Source organism: Sciurus carolinensis, chromosome 3 (genome assembly GCF_902686445.1).
Source record: "Sciurus carolinensis chromosome 3, mSciCar1.2, whole genome shotgun sequence".
NCBI classification, from domain to species: domain Eukaryota; kingdom Metazoa; phylum Chordata; class Mammalia; order Rodentia; family Sciuridae; genus Sciurus; species Sciurus carolinensis.
Genome location: NC_062215.1, coordinates 35,808,436 through 35,823,114, shown reverse-complemented (window position 1 = coordinate 35,823,114; position 14,679 = coordinate 35,808,436). Strand labels below are relative to the sequence as shown.

Below are 14,679 nucleotides of genomic sequence, written 5' to 3'. Positions count from 1 at the left end.
GTCCCTTAAGTCAATTTTTTTGTATTTATTTATTTAGTAGTGGGAATTGAAACCAGGGCACTTAACCACTGAGCCACATTCTCAGTGCTATTTTATATTTTAATTAGATAGGATCTCACTGAGTTGTTTAGGGCCTCGCCAAGTTGCTGAGGCTGGCTTTGAACTCACAATCCTGCCTCAGCTTCCTGAACTACTGGGATTACAGGCATGCACCACCATGCCTGTCTGGTTTTTGTTTTTTTGTTTTTTGTTTTTTTGAGATGGCTTCTTGTTATATTGCCCAGATTGGTCTTGAACTCCTGGGCTCAAGTGACCCTCCTGCCTCAGTTTCCCAAGTATGTGGGACTACAGTTATAAATGGCAGAGGAGCCTAACCACAAACATGACAATTGAATATTGCCAGACCCTCTCCTACCCCAGTCATAATCTCCTCTTCATAATAGCACTATCACCACATCTGTAACTCAGGAGAGATGGCTAAGTGATTTACATTCATTATTAAATTTTGTCTCAAATGCGTGGGGAGGCTCCTCCCCATTGCAGAGAAAAAAACAGAGGCTTAAGGGCTGAGTGAACTGCTGACTGTTCAGGCCTCCTGATACCACACCCTGTTGTGCCTGTCTTCTGACTGCTTCTATTCCTTTTTCCTCACCCTTTTCTTTTTCTTTCTTCCTTCCTTCCTTTCTTCTTTCCTTCCTTCCTTTCTTTCTTTTTCTCTTTCTTCCCTCTCCCTCCCTTTTCTTTTTTTCTTTCTTTTTTCTTTTTCTTTCTTTCTTTCTTTCTTTCTTTCTTTCTTTCTTTCTTTCTTTCTTTCTTTTCTTTCTTCCCCCTCCTTCCTTCCCTCCCTCCCTCCCTTCCTTCCTTTCTTTCTCTTTTTTTCTTACTCTTTCTCTTTCTCCTCCCTCCCTGCCTCCTCTTCCTTTCCTTTCTTTCTCTCTTTCTCTCTCTCTTCATACTGGGGATTGAACCTGGGGTTGCTTTACCACTGAGTTACATTTCTAGATTTCTAGTCCCTATTCTTTACTTTTGATTTTGAAACAGTCTCTCACTAAAGTTGGCCTCAAATATGTAGTTTGTCTTTCAAGATTCTCTGGCCTCAGCCTCCAGTCACTGAGATTACAGGCATGTGCCACTGAATCCAGCTCAGATATTTTTTGTTTATATTAGATCATCAGTCTTTCCTTTCATGACTCTATGACTTTTTAAAACTTTCCTCATTCAGAGAACATTTAAAACTCTTCTCTGTTTTCTCCTAGCACACCTTGGTTTTCAGTTAATGTCTGAATCATTGACCTATCTGAAATTTAAGTTGTGTAGTGGGAATCCAATATATATATTTTTCAGATGGTTAAACACTTTTCTTTGCAGGTGTGGGAGTTAATTTATAGGCTATATCATGTGTGTTTGGGGGAATTCATCTTTTCTATGCTTATTTAAAATGCCACTCTTATAAATTAAATTCCTGCTTTATTTGGGTTTATTCTGAACTTTCTGTTCTAGTCCATAGGTCTGTGTGTCCATGTGGGGTTGGGACTTAATGAAAAAGAAGAAAAAGAGGGCTGGAGATGCAACTCAGGGGTTGAGTACTTCACACTTTACCTAGCCTGAGCAAGACCTGAAGTAATCCCTAGCACTAGCACTGCAAAAAAGAAAAAAAAAGAAAAGAAAAAGAAAAAGAAATATAGTAACAAAATAGGTGACAGGAAAAGAGTATACAGACTTGAATAAAAACCAAATATAACTTTTAGGAATCATGAATCATTCTTAGCATCATGGAAAGAAATAATCAGATATCATGTGCCTCCAACTAAACTGTATTCTTTCAAAAAATTTGAACCTGAATCTGATCAAATTTCAAGATCTAATGGCCAATTCTGGGAACTGAGGAGTATATAAAATGATACCACAGGGGTAGAATTAGCAAATTGCAGACTATGGGAAACTACAGAGCAAACAAACTAGTTACTAACTAAACTGCAAGGGAGCTGGGCACGGTGGCACGTGCCTGTAATCCCAGCAGCTTGGTAGCCTGAGGCAGGAGGATTGAGAGTTCAAAGCCAACCTAAGCAAAAGCAAGGCACTAAGCAACTCAATGAGACCATCTCTAAATAAAATACAAAATAGGACTGGGGATGTGGCTCAGTGGTTGAATGCCCCTTAGTTCAATCCTGGTGTCAAAAAATAAAATAAATTTTAAAAAACCCAAAACTCTATAGAGTTGATCCACTACCAGGAATTTATGATAAGATGAAAATCAGGGATGTACACAGAGCTTTAGAGTCAAGAATAGTCATCAGAGAGGTGTTTCCAGTAGGGAAAAACTGAAAAGAAACAAAAAGAAAACCATGGTGTGCAATTTCCTGGGGCAGGTCATGAAAAACATCTCTGCCTTGAATCACTCTTCCTGGGGAAAGTCAGTTACCACAGCATGAAAACACATAGCAACCCTATGGAGAGGAACTGGGGCCTCTTGCTGACAGCCTGTGAATAAGCAGTCTTAGGATGGCTGTATCTCTGGATGCCATCTTCATGCAGGCTGACTGCATCCCCATGTCAGAACCACCCAGCTAAGTCACTCCTAAATTCTAGATCCATAAGAGTTGTTAGTAAATGCTTGTTTAAATCATTAAGTTCTGGGATAATTTCTTATGCAGCAATAGAGTATACATTAAATGGGTTATGTCCCATTTACACAGTGGCATGTATGTAGTCATTAAAAATACCACTTTTCATATATATTTAATAGTGTGGAAAAATGGTCATGATGGTAAGAAACATGGATATATGGAACATGAATAAAATGTGAAACAAATACACCTATTTGGGGGGAAAAATACAGTAAGAAAAAGTGCCAAAATACTAAAAGTAGTTACCTCTTGGTTACAGGGTTACAAGTATTTATTTTTAAAAAATAGTTTTTAGTAATTTCCAATACAATCCATACACACTCCATCTATGAGAAAAATAGTTTTTAGTAATTTCCAATACAATCCATACACACTCCCTCTATGAGAAACAAAACAAAACAAAAAACATTCGTTCTTTGGATTTTAAATGTCAGTTTAGCAGCCCCAGTATACTCCATGGGGTTAATTCCTTTCTCCTCATCCCAGTTCAGAGACAGGGCACTTATGTTGGTCGAGAAAAGGGATTCCATGGCCTTCTCTTGAGGCTTTTCCTAAAGGTCATGTGTCCTCTTTTAACATTATTTTATTTTATTATACAAAAAGCCACTTGTTCCACCCCCCGCCCCTGCCTTTTTGGTATAATTTCTCCCAGTGCAGGAAGTTAGCTTTCTAAACTCTCCAATCAGGGCTGAGGGTCTGCAGCGCTATCTAGTGTAATTACATTCACAGTGTTGGGCAACTCATCTCCAGAACTTAAATCATGTAAAACAGAATACCTATTAAGCAACCATTCCCCATTTTCCCTCCCTGACAGTTTCTACCACCACCATTCTTTTTGCTTCTATGAATTTGACTACTCTAGACACCTCATGTCAGTAGAATCTTTAATGGTTTCTTTGTGTTTGGTTTATTTTGCTTATGTAATGTTCTTAAGGTTGTAGCACATGTAAATGTTTCTTTTAAAGCTGAATATTTCATTTTCAATGTCGCATCTGTTTATTCATTGACATTGGAGTTGCTTGCATCTTTGGTTATTGTCATGTTGCTATGAACACAGGTACACAGATAAGGGTTTTAAATCATTTTAATTAATTTGGATATATACTTTTTCTTCCAGGACTGGATTTTAATTCAGGGGCTCCTTACCGCTGACCTACATCCCCAGCATCCGCCCCCCGCCCCCCGCTCCCCGCTCCCCGCTCCCCGCTTTTCTTTTCTTTTCTATTCTTTTTTGAGACAAGTTCTCAACTAAATTGCTAAGGCTGGCCTCATACTTGCCATTCTTCTGCCTCAGCCTCCTGAATCACTGGGATTACAGGTATGTGCCACCACATCCAGCAATTTAAATTTTTTTTGAGGATTCTCATACATACAAAATTGTATGTATCCCTGGGTGTGATACAGAGTAGATGCATAGCATATGACCCATTTTACATACCCTATAGTTCGTAACGGTTACAATGTCTCTACATCCTTGACAACACTTTAGAATAGCCATCCTAATAATGTTCATCTTGAAATATTTTGGGTCGGGCGAAGTGGTGCATGCTTATAATCCCAGAGGCTTGGGGGGTGAGGCAGGATGATTGTGAGTTCAAAGCCAACCTCAGCAATTTATCAAGGCCCTAAGCAACTCAGTGAGACCCTGTCTCTAAATATAATATTAAAAAGAACTGGTGATGTGGTTCAGTGGTTAAGCCCTCTGGGTTCAATCCCCAGTATTTAAAAAAAAAAAAAAAAAAAAAAAATATATATATATATATATATATATATATATATGTATATTTAGAGATAGTGCACTGCGAGCTATACTCTCATCCTGTCTTGACATTTTTAACTATAAATGTGTTAAAGTATCTGGGTGTAGTTTGCTAACACATTTGGAACAGTATGTGACACGGTAAACTGTGCTGCTTGTTGAATAAGTGCACAAATCAGTAAAGTTTACAGGCTGGAAATAATCTTAATACTCCAAGTTACATCATTATATAGCAACTGGCCTAAACTTTTTTTTGGTGGTTGTGGGGTACTGTGGATGCCTTACCACAGATCAACATCCCAAGTCTATTTTTTTTTTTAATTTTAATTTTTGAGACAGGGTTTCTAAGTTGCCAGGGCTGGCCTTGAATTTAGGATCCTTCTGCCTCAGCAGAATCTTGCTGGGATTACAGGCATATGCCACTGGCTTGATACATATTAAGATTTTTCTGTGTATTCATTCGTTCTACCAATCTCTTGTCTATACAGTTTTCTTCTAAACAAAAATAAGGTGATTCCACTTTTCTAATACTGGGGCTTGAACCCCTAGGTGCTCTATTACTGAGGTACATCTCCAGCCCTTTTTACTTTGAGACAGTGCCTCACTGAACTGATGAGGCTGGATACAATGTGCAATCCTCCTGCCTCAGCCTCCCAAACGCGCTTGTGCCACTGTGCCCAGCTTTGAATAAAATGCTGAATTAGTACTAAGAAGTGGCAATTAAAACTTTGAGGGAAAGATTCTGTTGGCCTTTGAGTTCACAGATGGGTAAGACCTTTCCTAGAAAATAGCATTCCATATAGAAGAGGAAACAGCTTGTTCTGAATTTCAATTATGAAAACATGAAAATTTTAAAAAAATTTAGTATGGCTGAAGGCAGAATGAAGTTAGAGCTATTACAAGCAAAGGTGGGATTTTGTCTAGAATATTTTCTTTATAATTTTTTGAAATGTGGCTTCATTTCCTGTAACTGTCCAAATGCTTATTAAAATGTTGATTCTTGGTGCTTTTAAAAAACACTTTTTAGATGTTGATAGACCTTTATTTTATTCATTTATTTATATGTGGTGCTGAGAATTGAACCCAGTGCCTCACACGTGCTAGGTAAGATCTCTACCACTGAGCCACAACCCCAGTCCCTCGTGGTGTTTTAAAAAGACCTAATTTGACCTTCTTCATGTGAGGAGATGAAACGCAAAGAGATTTGTAAAGGTTAAAAAAAAAAAAAAAAATCCTACAGGGCAGAGGTGGAACTGGAACTGAAAATCCAAGTTAGGATTTTCTCCTTTTCCTGCAGAACTCCCAGGTCTCTTATCATTCATCTTTAACCTTTTAGAGTTGGAATACTAGGGAAGAGTGATACGGTCACTTTCATAAAGTTAAAGTCTAAAAAATTCTAAAAAATCCGCTCGCATTGGTCATTCTCAAAGTGCTTTCATGAACACAATCTCCAGATACCGTTATGAGCCTCTTCTGCCACACATCTTAACTTTCTTGAATAAGAGCGCTTTTGTTCTAGTTAAAGCAGTTTCTCTCACAATGTTCCATAATAAAAAGTCCCAAACAAAAGCAGTCACAACTAAATTGGAAACAGACTATGAATGCAGGAGCACTATTTTTATTAGGTCAATAATTCGTTTTTAGCAATACAAGTACAGAATATATCACAATGCTGGTTACAAACATACTTAGTATGATTTAATAATTACAAATAATGGTGGGCACTACAAGTCAGTGAGAATGATATGAAAGGTCATTCTGACACAATGAACTGTCTTCAAAAATCTACTAATGACCTTAGATATTTCTATAGAAATTACTGTGGCACTAGTAGTGGGGACTTTCATGTAAAGAATGTTAGTGATTTGTTTTTAATTGTTCATTAAGAGCTTTTTATTTGGAGGCTATTAAACTAAAATCCCCTGTTGCTTAATAAAGTATAAAAATAGTACTGACCTGGTAATATTTAATAAAATGTAGCATTCATTCACATCATAAAACTAAATTGAAAAGTTTTAGTTACCATGGCAACATATCTTTCCATAAAAGGAATATAGAGAGATGAGTGATGTTACACAAATGGTACCTGCAACGGTTATTTAATGATCCAACACTTAACTGTGCACCACAAACCAAGTTTTCTAGATATCTACATATAGCATATATATATTTAATCTTAAGTTTTACTTTTGAAAAACATGTGCACTTCAACAAACTCACTAAGGCCACTCATGCTATAGATACCTAGGATTGCAATTAAGAATAGTATTATTTAATAAATCCTAAAGCACACTCCTTCAGATCAACAGGGTAAAACCAGCTTTCCACCTAAAACATTCCTGAGATTTGTGGACAAAAGAATTACAAGTGTTCAAGTTGGAATTTAATCCAAATATCATATTTTAAGAAAATGTCTAGGTAACTTGAGGTCCTCCAAAGTCAAGAGGTGAAATATGCATTAATTTTTAAAGCAAAAGTAAAACTCTAAAAAAAAATTCTTAAACACAAAATAAGTGCTAATTAATAATATCTGCTACTTAGCAAATCATTCTTTAAATTTGTCAAGTTTTGGCCAAAAGCTTCAATCTTGTTTTAGGCATGTTTACTGTTTAGCTTTCTGTCTGCACTACAAAGAGAAGCCAAATGGCACTGATTATTTCTGAGATTGCAGTCACTGTATTTAAAAATAAATTTTTGAGATGGAGGTTTTGCTGTGTTGCCCATGACAGTCTAGAACTTGTGAGCTCAAGTGATCCTCCCAACCAGCCCAGGTTCCCAAGTAGCTGAGACTATAGGCATGAACACATGGCTTTTAGTACTTAATTTTTACAAGATTGTGAACTCTTCCCAATAGGCTATGAACAAAGGTCTCTTGTCAAATCCTTTGTTTTCACGATGCAACACTATTTGGGCAAGGGTTACTATAAAGCAATATCGAGTGCATTCTTAACTAAATAACAGATTTGATGATAAGAAGGATTCTTTGGGCAAAGTCAGTTTTGGGGACCCATAAATATTATGCTTCAAAAACGGAATAGTCTCTATTACACTGAATTCAAGAGTGAGTGACTGTGGCATGTGAGAGCTCCCTGATGCCCTCAACTTGAGTAGCACCAAACTTTAGGAAAAAAGACAGGGTAGAAGTCAGGGAACGATGAGACCAAAGGTCCTTATTTAACATTACTTCATTAAACCTCCAGAAAAATCTTTAAGTTGACCAAGGCTTCCTTACACTCAACCCCACTATATATAAAAAGTCTGGTTATTGCGAGTGTGATTTTATTCCTTTTTTCCTTTAATTTTTTAATGTCATAAATCATGGTGGCATTCATTTCTCTAACTTGCCCTCAACATCTTTACTAGAGGTATAAATCCTACACTTAAAATTACTAGGATATTATTCATCAGAATCAGAATAATGCAATTATTAAGTCATATCACTAACAAAACAGCAATGTTTTCTTAAGCTAGAGTGTGTGTTTTATATCAACATTGATGGACTTAAAGAAAATTACGTTAAAGCAGTGGTGAAAAGGAGAAACTGCCAATAATGATGTGCGGTGGGGGACGACAGTGACTGCCAGCTGACATTATCACCCTGTGATCCAAGTCTTCTAATATTATGTTACTTTATCACTGAGTGTGAGCTAAGATGAGTTCAAACCGGGTTAGGAAGGATAAGGCCTTAAGTCATTTGCTTGATTTTATCCTAGGAAATGTTGTATGTGCACAAAACCAAAAAAGAAAAAAAGAAAAAGAAAAAAAAAAAAAGATTGAAAAAAAAAAAAAAAAAAACTTCATGTGGAAAACATAAGTTTCAAAATATTTATTGAAAAACAATTTACCACAACATTCCTATACCACAAATATACCGTAGGACTCTAATAACCAATAAAAGTATACAAAGCCTATCCTGAAAATATCTTTGGAGGTATTAAATATATAGGCCCATGAGGATAGAGCTGAGTAACTTAAAATGTAACTTAAAATGTTAGTCCTAGGTCACACAGACTATTTGGTAACTAATAAAGGGTGACTTTTGGCACCAGACTGCAATTAACTGGGAGGGGGACCAGTTTCATAAACTGCAGGCATGCCAATTTATTCTTTCCAGGATTTAAAGAGAAAATAATTTGAAGAAAAAAAAAATCCAGATTTCTAAATCACAAAATTATTATCTTAGGGATTGAGGCTTGTTTCATCTCTTCAGGTACATCTCCCAATAAATCCCCTCCTGGGAATTTAAATGCACTGGCTCATAACTAACAAAACTGCAAATGGCAGTTTCGAACAAGGTTGGGAAGTTAAAAAAGTATGTAAAATGAAATTGCCAATTAATTTTTCTGTACTCGATGTGAATTTAGTTTTATTTCCCCTCTCACCAAACATGCATGTTAAAAGAAAACCAAAATTCAACACACATTCACTCACCCACAGACTACTCCAAGCATTAGCTTGGAATGACATCTCTAATGGCCAAGTCATGAGCCCCTGAAAATAGGGGAGAAACCCAGATTCTTAACTGTAGAGGCACCAGATGGGCCACTATCATAAGAATTGAGGTAACAGCAAAAGACCTTTGTTTCTTGGTTTGCTACATGTCATAACTTCTCAAATTTGAACATTACCTCAACATTAAATAATCCAACTGGCTTAATTTAAAAAATAACAAGAACAAGAAAAAGAAAATTAGAACCCAATAAATGGAAAGACAAATTGGTGAAACCTACCTATTAGGGGATCTTTCCATTTGACTACTCGATTTCAAATAAAATAATGCTATGTTATTTACCATAAAAATAAAGGAATTTCTTAGAAGACATATTTCTGGGCATTCATTTTCCATTATCCCCACAGATAATATAGTAACCTAAAACTCCCACCTGGATATTAGCTATTTCATGACTCTCAGACAACATACTTATTTTATCGTGTTGATTATTAGGGTAAATTTTAAATAATGGTGGTAGTTGCAGCAGACATTACAGACTTGCTTATGGCATTGCCATCTATGTACCTTGACTAATGATGTGCCACTAAAACTGCCAAATTTCCCTAGTTCGGTATCTATTATATGAATGTAATTTGTGCATTATCATTTTCCATTATATAGCTAAATGAAATCATTCTACTGATAAAGGTATATGCAGGGGCTAAAATAATAATCTGAAGCCTCTGGTCCAAATAACCACCTTCTATATTAGGCTGGTCCTTTTTAGATCTTCCTGGTCCTGTTAGCAAACACTATTAGAGCATCTTGCATTGTTGTACCAAAAATAAACAAAAAGAATTAAAACCACTGGTCTCTATCATATTTTCTATTACTTACAGATCAACACTGGTCCAGTTCAGATGAATCTGACAGTCCTTCCCTTATAATACAGTTCTATAGTGGTTGTATCCACTTCTCTGGGAAAGGTGGTCAAACCTAAAGTCAGGATGTTCCTCTTTTATTAGTACTTGTGTTAACTTTTCTATACTGCATATAAAGAGTTTTCCCCGTAAAATTTCTTTACAATACAGTATTGAATACCTCCACATGGAAGAATTTTATGTTAAAAAGTTGTTAAAATCATCCTTACATAATAAGAATGCAACTCTTTTAAACTCTTAAATAGTTTTATTCAGGGGTTCTTTTTTTTTTTTTTTCCTTTCAGGCTTTCTGAAAATGAATTATTTTTTTAAAAAGAAAGAAAAAAAAAAGATTTTTGTTGTTTGTTCTACTAGGTTGAGAATGTGGGCCAGACTACTTATACATGCGATACATGCTGAATATAACTGAATATATGCTTATTCTACGGACACTCTGCAAGATAGGGATTACCCAAAATAGGGCTTTCAATGGACTGGACCAGTGTTTCAATGCAAATTCCAGCCCCCAAAACAACATGGTTTTGATTTCACAGTATGAATTCCCTGGAATCTGGGAAAAAGATAATTGGTTAACTGAGGTCCTCCCTCAGCAGCTTGGTCCCTCAATATTCTGAGAAATCAGGAAGGACTGCACCACTTCTTCAGTGGACTGGGGGCTGGTGTTAACGTCTTCAAGAGCATCGGTCACTGAATACTGTCGATCTCGCAACCGGTTCCAGTTAGACAGAACATTGTGATATTCGAACACTTTCTCATAATTTCCAATGGAGTTGTAAAGTTTAATGAGACCTCGGTAATCATATTCAAGTCCACTGTAGCCTTCGCCAAAAAGTTTCTTCCCTGAAAATAAAATAAATAAGTAAAATAAAAGAAAGTTCTAATAACGAAGTAATGATCTTTCAATACAAACCTAAGTTTAATTCTTTAAATAGAGTGGCTTGGTTTTATTCCCCTGAAAAAAACAGATACAATTCCTATATCACTGCCAGGTATAATGGCACATCCCTGTAATCTCAGCTACTCAGGAGGCTGAGGCAGGAGTATTGCAAGTTTGAGGTCAGCCTTAGCAACTTAAGTGAGACCCTGTCTCAAAAATAAAAAAAAAATAGGGCTGGGGATATAGCTCAGTTGGTAGAGTGTTTGCCTTGCAAGCACAAGGCCCTGGGTTCAATCCTTAGCACCGCAAATAAATAAATAAATAAATAAATAAATAAATAAATAAATAAATAGGGCTGCTAATATAGTTCAGTGGTGGAGTGCCCCAGGATCAATCCCCAGTACTCACTTCCCCCCTCCCCACCCCCAAAAAGGTAAGTTTAGAACAATTCTTATATATCACCACCTTTAAACCATTCCCACCTGTAAGCTATCTCTAAGACTTTAAATTTTTTCTCTTGTCTAAAGAACTTGACTTCACTAGAGCAGAATCATAAAATTTTAAAGTTTTAAAGGACCAAATTCCAAAAGAAATCTCAAAGAAGAATGGCAGCATTCCCAACAACATAAAAAAACACATGAGTCTATGCATGAGAGTAGTGTCTGTTCTGGCAAAATTTAGAAACAAATGAAAATACATAGAACAGTTCAATCAACTGTGGTATGGTCACTCAATGGCATAATGTTAAGCTGTAAGCCACGGAGGAAAATTTCAGCACTCAATGAACTTATATGAAAGGATTATAGGGTATACTAAGTTAAAAAAAAAAAAAAGGTAAGAAATAATATTTATGTAGTATGCTATATTTTTGTGTAGGGAAATAACAAAGTACTTGTTTTTTATCTATATAGCAGGAAGTTGGGAATAGGAAGAAGAAATGAGGGAAAATTACATGTTCCCGAACATACCTTTCTGTATAGTTGTGATTTTAAAAACAGTAATATTTCACACATTCAAAAAAAATTAAATTAAAAAAATTAAATAAATAGGAAAGGGGCAAAATGTGATACAAAAATAAATGAACCTATGTGTTAAATGAACCTATGTGTTATTCAAATGAATAACACATCTACATATGTTATCCACATATGGAGGGCAGTGATAATCTGAACTGCTGTTGATTCTGAAAATATACTACTTTAAGGTTAAAGACAAAGAAAACTTATAACAATGATAGAACTCTAAGTAGCAGGTTTGTTTTTCACAGGTATATGGATTACCAATTCTGAAACCACATGCATTTGGGGACTGAGCAAGTCAGTCAATATATTATGGCTAATGAGGGAAACATATAAATATGAAAACGTGATTTATGACAACAGGAAAAGGACAATCTTTTGAAGAAATGGTCCTGGGTCAACTGTACATCCATATGGAAAATGAAATTTGATTACTGTCTCACACTATAAAATAAAGGACTTCTGTTCTTTAAAAGGCACCCTTAGGAAAACAAGCAATACAATGAGAGAAGATATTGGCAATGTATGTGACCAACAAAGGACTTGTTGTATCCATAGAAATAAAGAAGTTCTATAAATCAGTGAGAAAATGATAAGACAATTCAATATGGAAACAGGCGAGAGGTTTAATAGGCAATTCACCAGATGGTGGCCATGGCATCTTATTTTGTAATACCTTGAATTAGAAACTGTCCAACTCTTCCATATGTTAATTAACAGTGGAATGGATAATAACACACTAATCCAATAAAATATTACATTATGTAACACAAAATTAACAAGTAACAGTGATATGCCACACACAGATGTATTTTAAAATTAAGGTTCATTAAAAGAAGTCAGACATAAAAATACAGTATAACTCCATTTATATAAAGTTCAAAAAATAGGTGTAGAACCTGATTTGTGATGTTAAAGACAGGAGAAGTGAGGGGTAGGAGAGTAGGGGCAAGAATTGTATCAAGTTGAAAGTAACTATTTTTACCTACACTTGACACTCTGGAAGAGTCACACCTCTTACTACTGGCTTCAACATCAAACAAAAACCTTTAACAAAGTATTCCAGATGATGTTTTGATGGTATCTGGATATCCTCTGCAATTCAGTAATAGTATTTCCATTTTAACAACATATTAAAAGACATGTTGACACATTGGTCTCTGAATCAAATTACCAAAGGAAATTTTTTTTTTTTTTGCGGTGCTGGGGATTGAACCCAGGGACTTGTGCTTGACAGACAAGCACTCTACAAACTGAGCTACATCCCTAGCCCCCAAAGGAAATTTAAAGGTAACATACCAATTGCTATGGATCGCAAATAAAGTTTCTCAGCATTTTCATACTGGTTCATGTCATAATTATATAAAGAAGCCAGATGTCCCACTGAAAGGGCTACTTCATAATCCTCTTGACCAAGAAGTTGCTCTTTAATCTGAATTGCTTTAATGTGCATTTCTTCAGCTTCCTGTAAAATAATTATGTGAATCAATGTATTTTTACTTGTCAACAATTCTTACCCAATGAGCAAAATTCTTCTAAATGTGAAAGACAGTTTTTGAATGCCATAAGGTAGTAAGATCAAAGAACATACTATGCCGTTCCAAGAGCTTCCAAAGGGAAGCATTCCTCATTTTTGGTGTGCACATAAGGTGATAATAGTAATAGTGTCCAATGCCAAAAGTAAAACAGAAAACTTGAGTAAGAAAAAATTGTTAGAAGAAATAAACAAGGTATTTTAAAATGAAAGTGATTTATTTTAGTTAAAACATCCCAAAATTTAATTAGACCTTGTTAAGAAGGTATTAATTTGTACAAATATACACTTTGTTTTGGGGAGTTTTGATAGTTTTTATTAACTAAATGACATATATTAAGAGATTATCAGGCAAAAAATGAACATCTTAGACTCATTCTTTCCTTACTATAAGCCCCAAGAGGGATTCAAAATCAGTAATTTCACTGCTACAATTAAGAATATTTAATTAGTAATAAGTAATTATACAATTAATTCTTGTTATTAATATCTGTTACTTCTTGTATATCAACCATGTGTCAGGCATTCTGTACTGAGCTGGACATACTTTAGTTAGCAAAGAATTATGTTCTAAGTCTTTATATAACAAATCATATTAGACTTTTTGATTTGACCTGTTTCTTACTTTTCCATGGTCCTGATTCTCTAATTTTATTTTAACTATGTTGTTTTATACTCACTGTTTGCTCAATTACTTTGTGGAATTAGGTATAAGTATAATGAATGTACGCTTTATTATTTAAGATTGCTGAACATTTATTATTTAAGGAGAGAAAAATATGAAATATGTTTCTACCTTAAATTTTCTCATTGACTGATAAAGTCTTCCAAGGTTACCATAGTGTTTTGCAGTCTGTACATTAAATTCCCCAAAAGCTTTTTTAGCTAGTTGAAGTGAAGACAGGTGCAAATCATGAGCTTCTTGAAGCAACCTCTGTTCAGTTTCCTTATTATGACAGTCAATAGCAATCTCCTCTAAAATAAGTGCTGAATAGAAAGCAACAATTAGTGTACTTTGAAACCATTTATCAAGCCAACAGAATATCTAAATGAAAACCAAGTAATAGTAATATTTATTGACTATGCTTATATGTGATTATAATTTAGAATTGGTCAGGATCATAGTATTCCACATCAAACTGTACACTTTTGCAGAAGTCATTCTATTGTAGATACTATATTGAATTCAAATTTAAAAAAAACAATGGTATACTTCAAATATTTTATAGAATCAGTTTCTATTTTAATGAACTGTTATACTTTACTGATGAGTACATTTTTAAAGTAAATGTCAGGAAGAGGCAAACTTTTTAAAGTTATGAAACTGTGTCAAGGTTTTTGAAACCACCCTTTATAAAACATGATCTTTAACCAAAAACAACTAGAAGAACTGGTTTCCTCCTACTCACTTGACCACTAAATCAGGCCAGAAGATATTTCATTTTCAAAGTTGCACTTAAAATTTTAAAATTCCATCTAAAGTCTTAAGT

The 14,679-nt window shown here is 35.1% G+C and overlaps 1 protein-coding gene across 2 annotated transcripts in view; it reads right to left on the bottom strand.

The window, feature by feature from the left end:
* Window positions 1–9,994: 9,994 nt before the first annotated feature.
* Appbp2 (amyloid beta precursor protein binding protein 2) overlaps window positions 9,995–14,679 on the bottom strand; it is a 50,168-nt gene continuing 45,483 nt past the window's right edge. For both annotated transcript variants that reach the window (XM_047542943.1, XM_047542944.1), the window contains 3 exons: window positions 13,986–14,176; window positions 12,955–13,120; window positions 9,995–10,599 (listed from right to left, as the gene is read on the bottom strand). In XM_047542943.1, coding sequence (XP_047398899.1) covers window positions 10,346–10,599; window positions 12,955–13,120; window positions 13,986–14,176 — 611 coding nt within the window. In that variant the 3' untranslated portion in view covers window positions 9,995–10,345. The remainder of the gene's footprint in view (window positions 10,600–12,954; window positions 13,121–13,985; window positions 14,177–14,679) is intronic.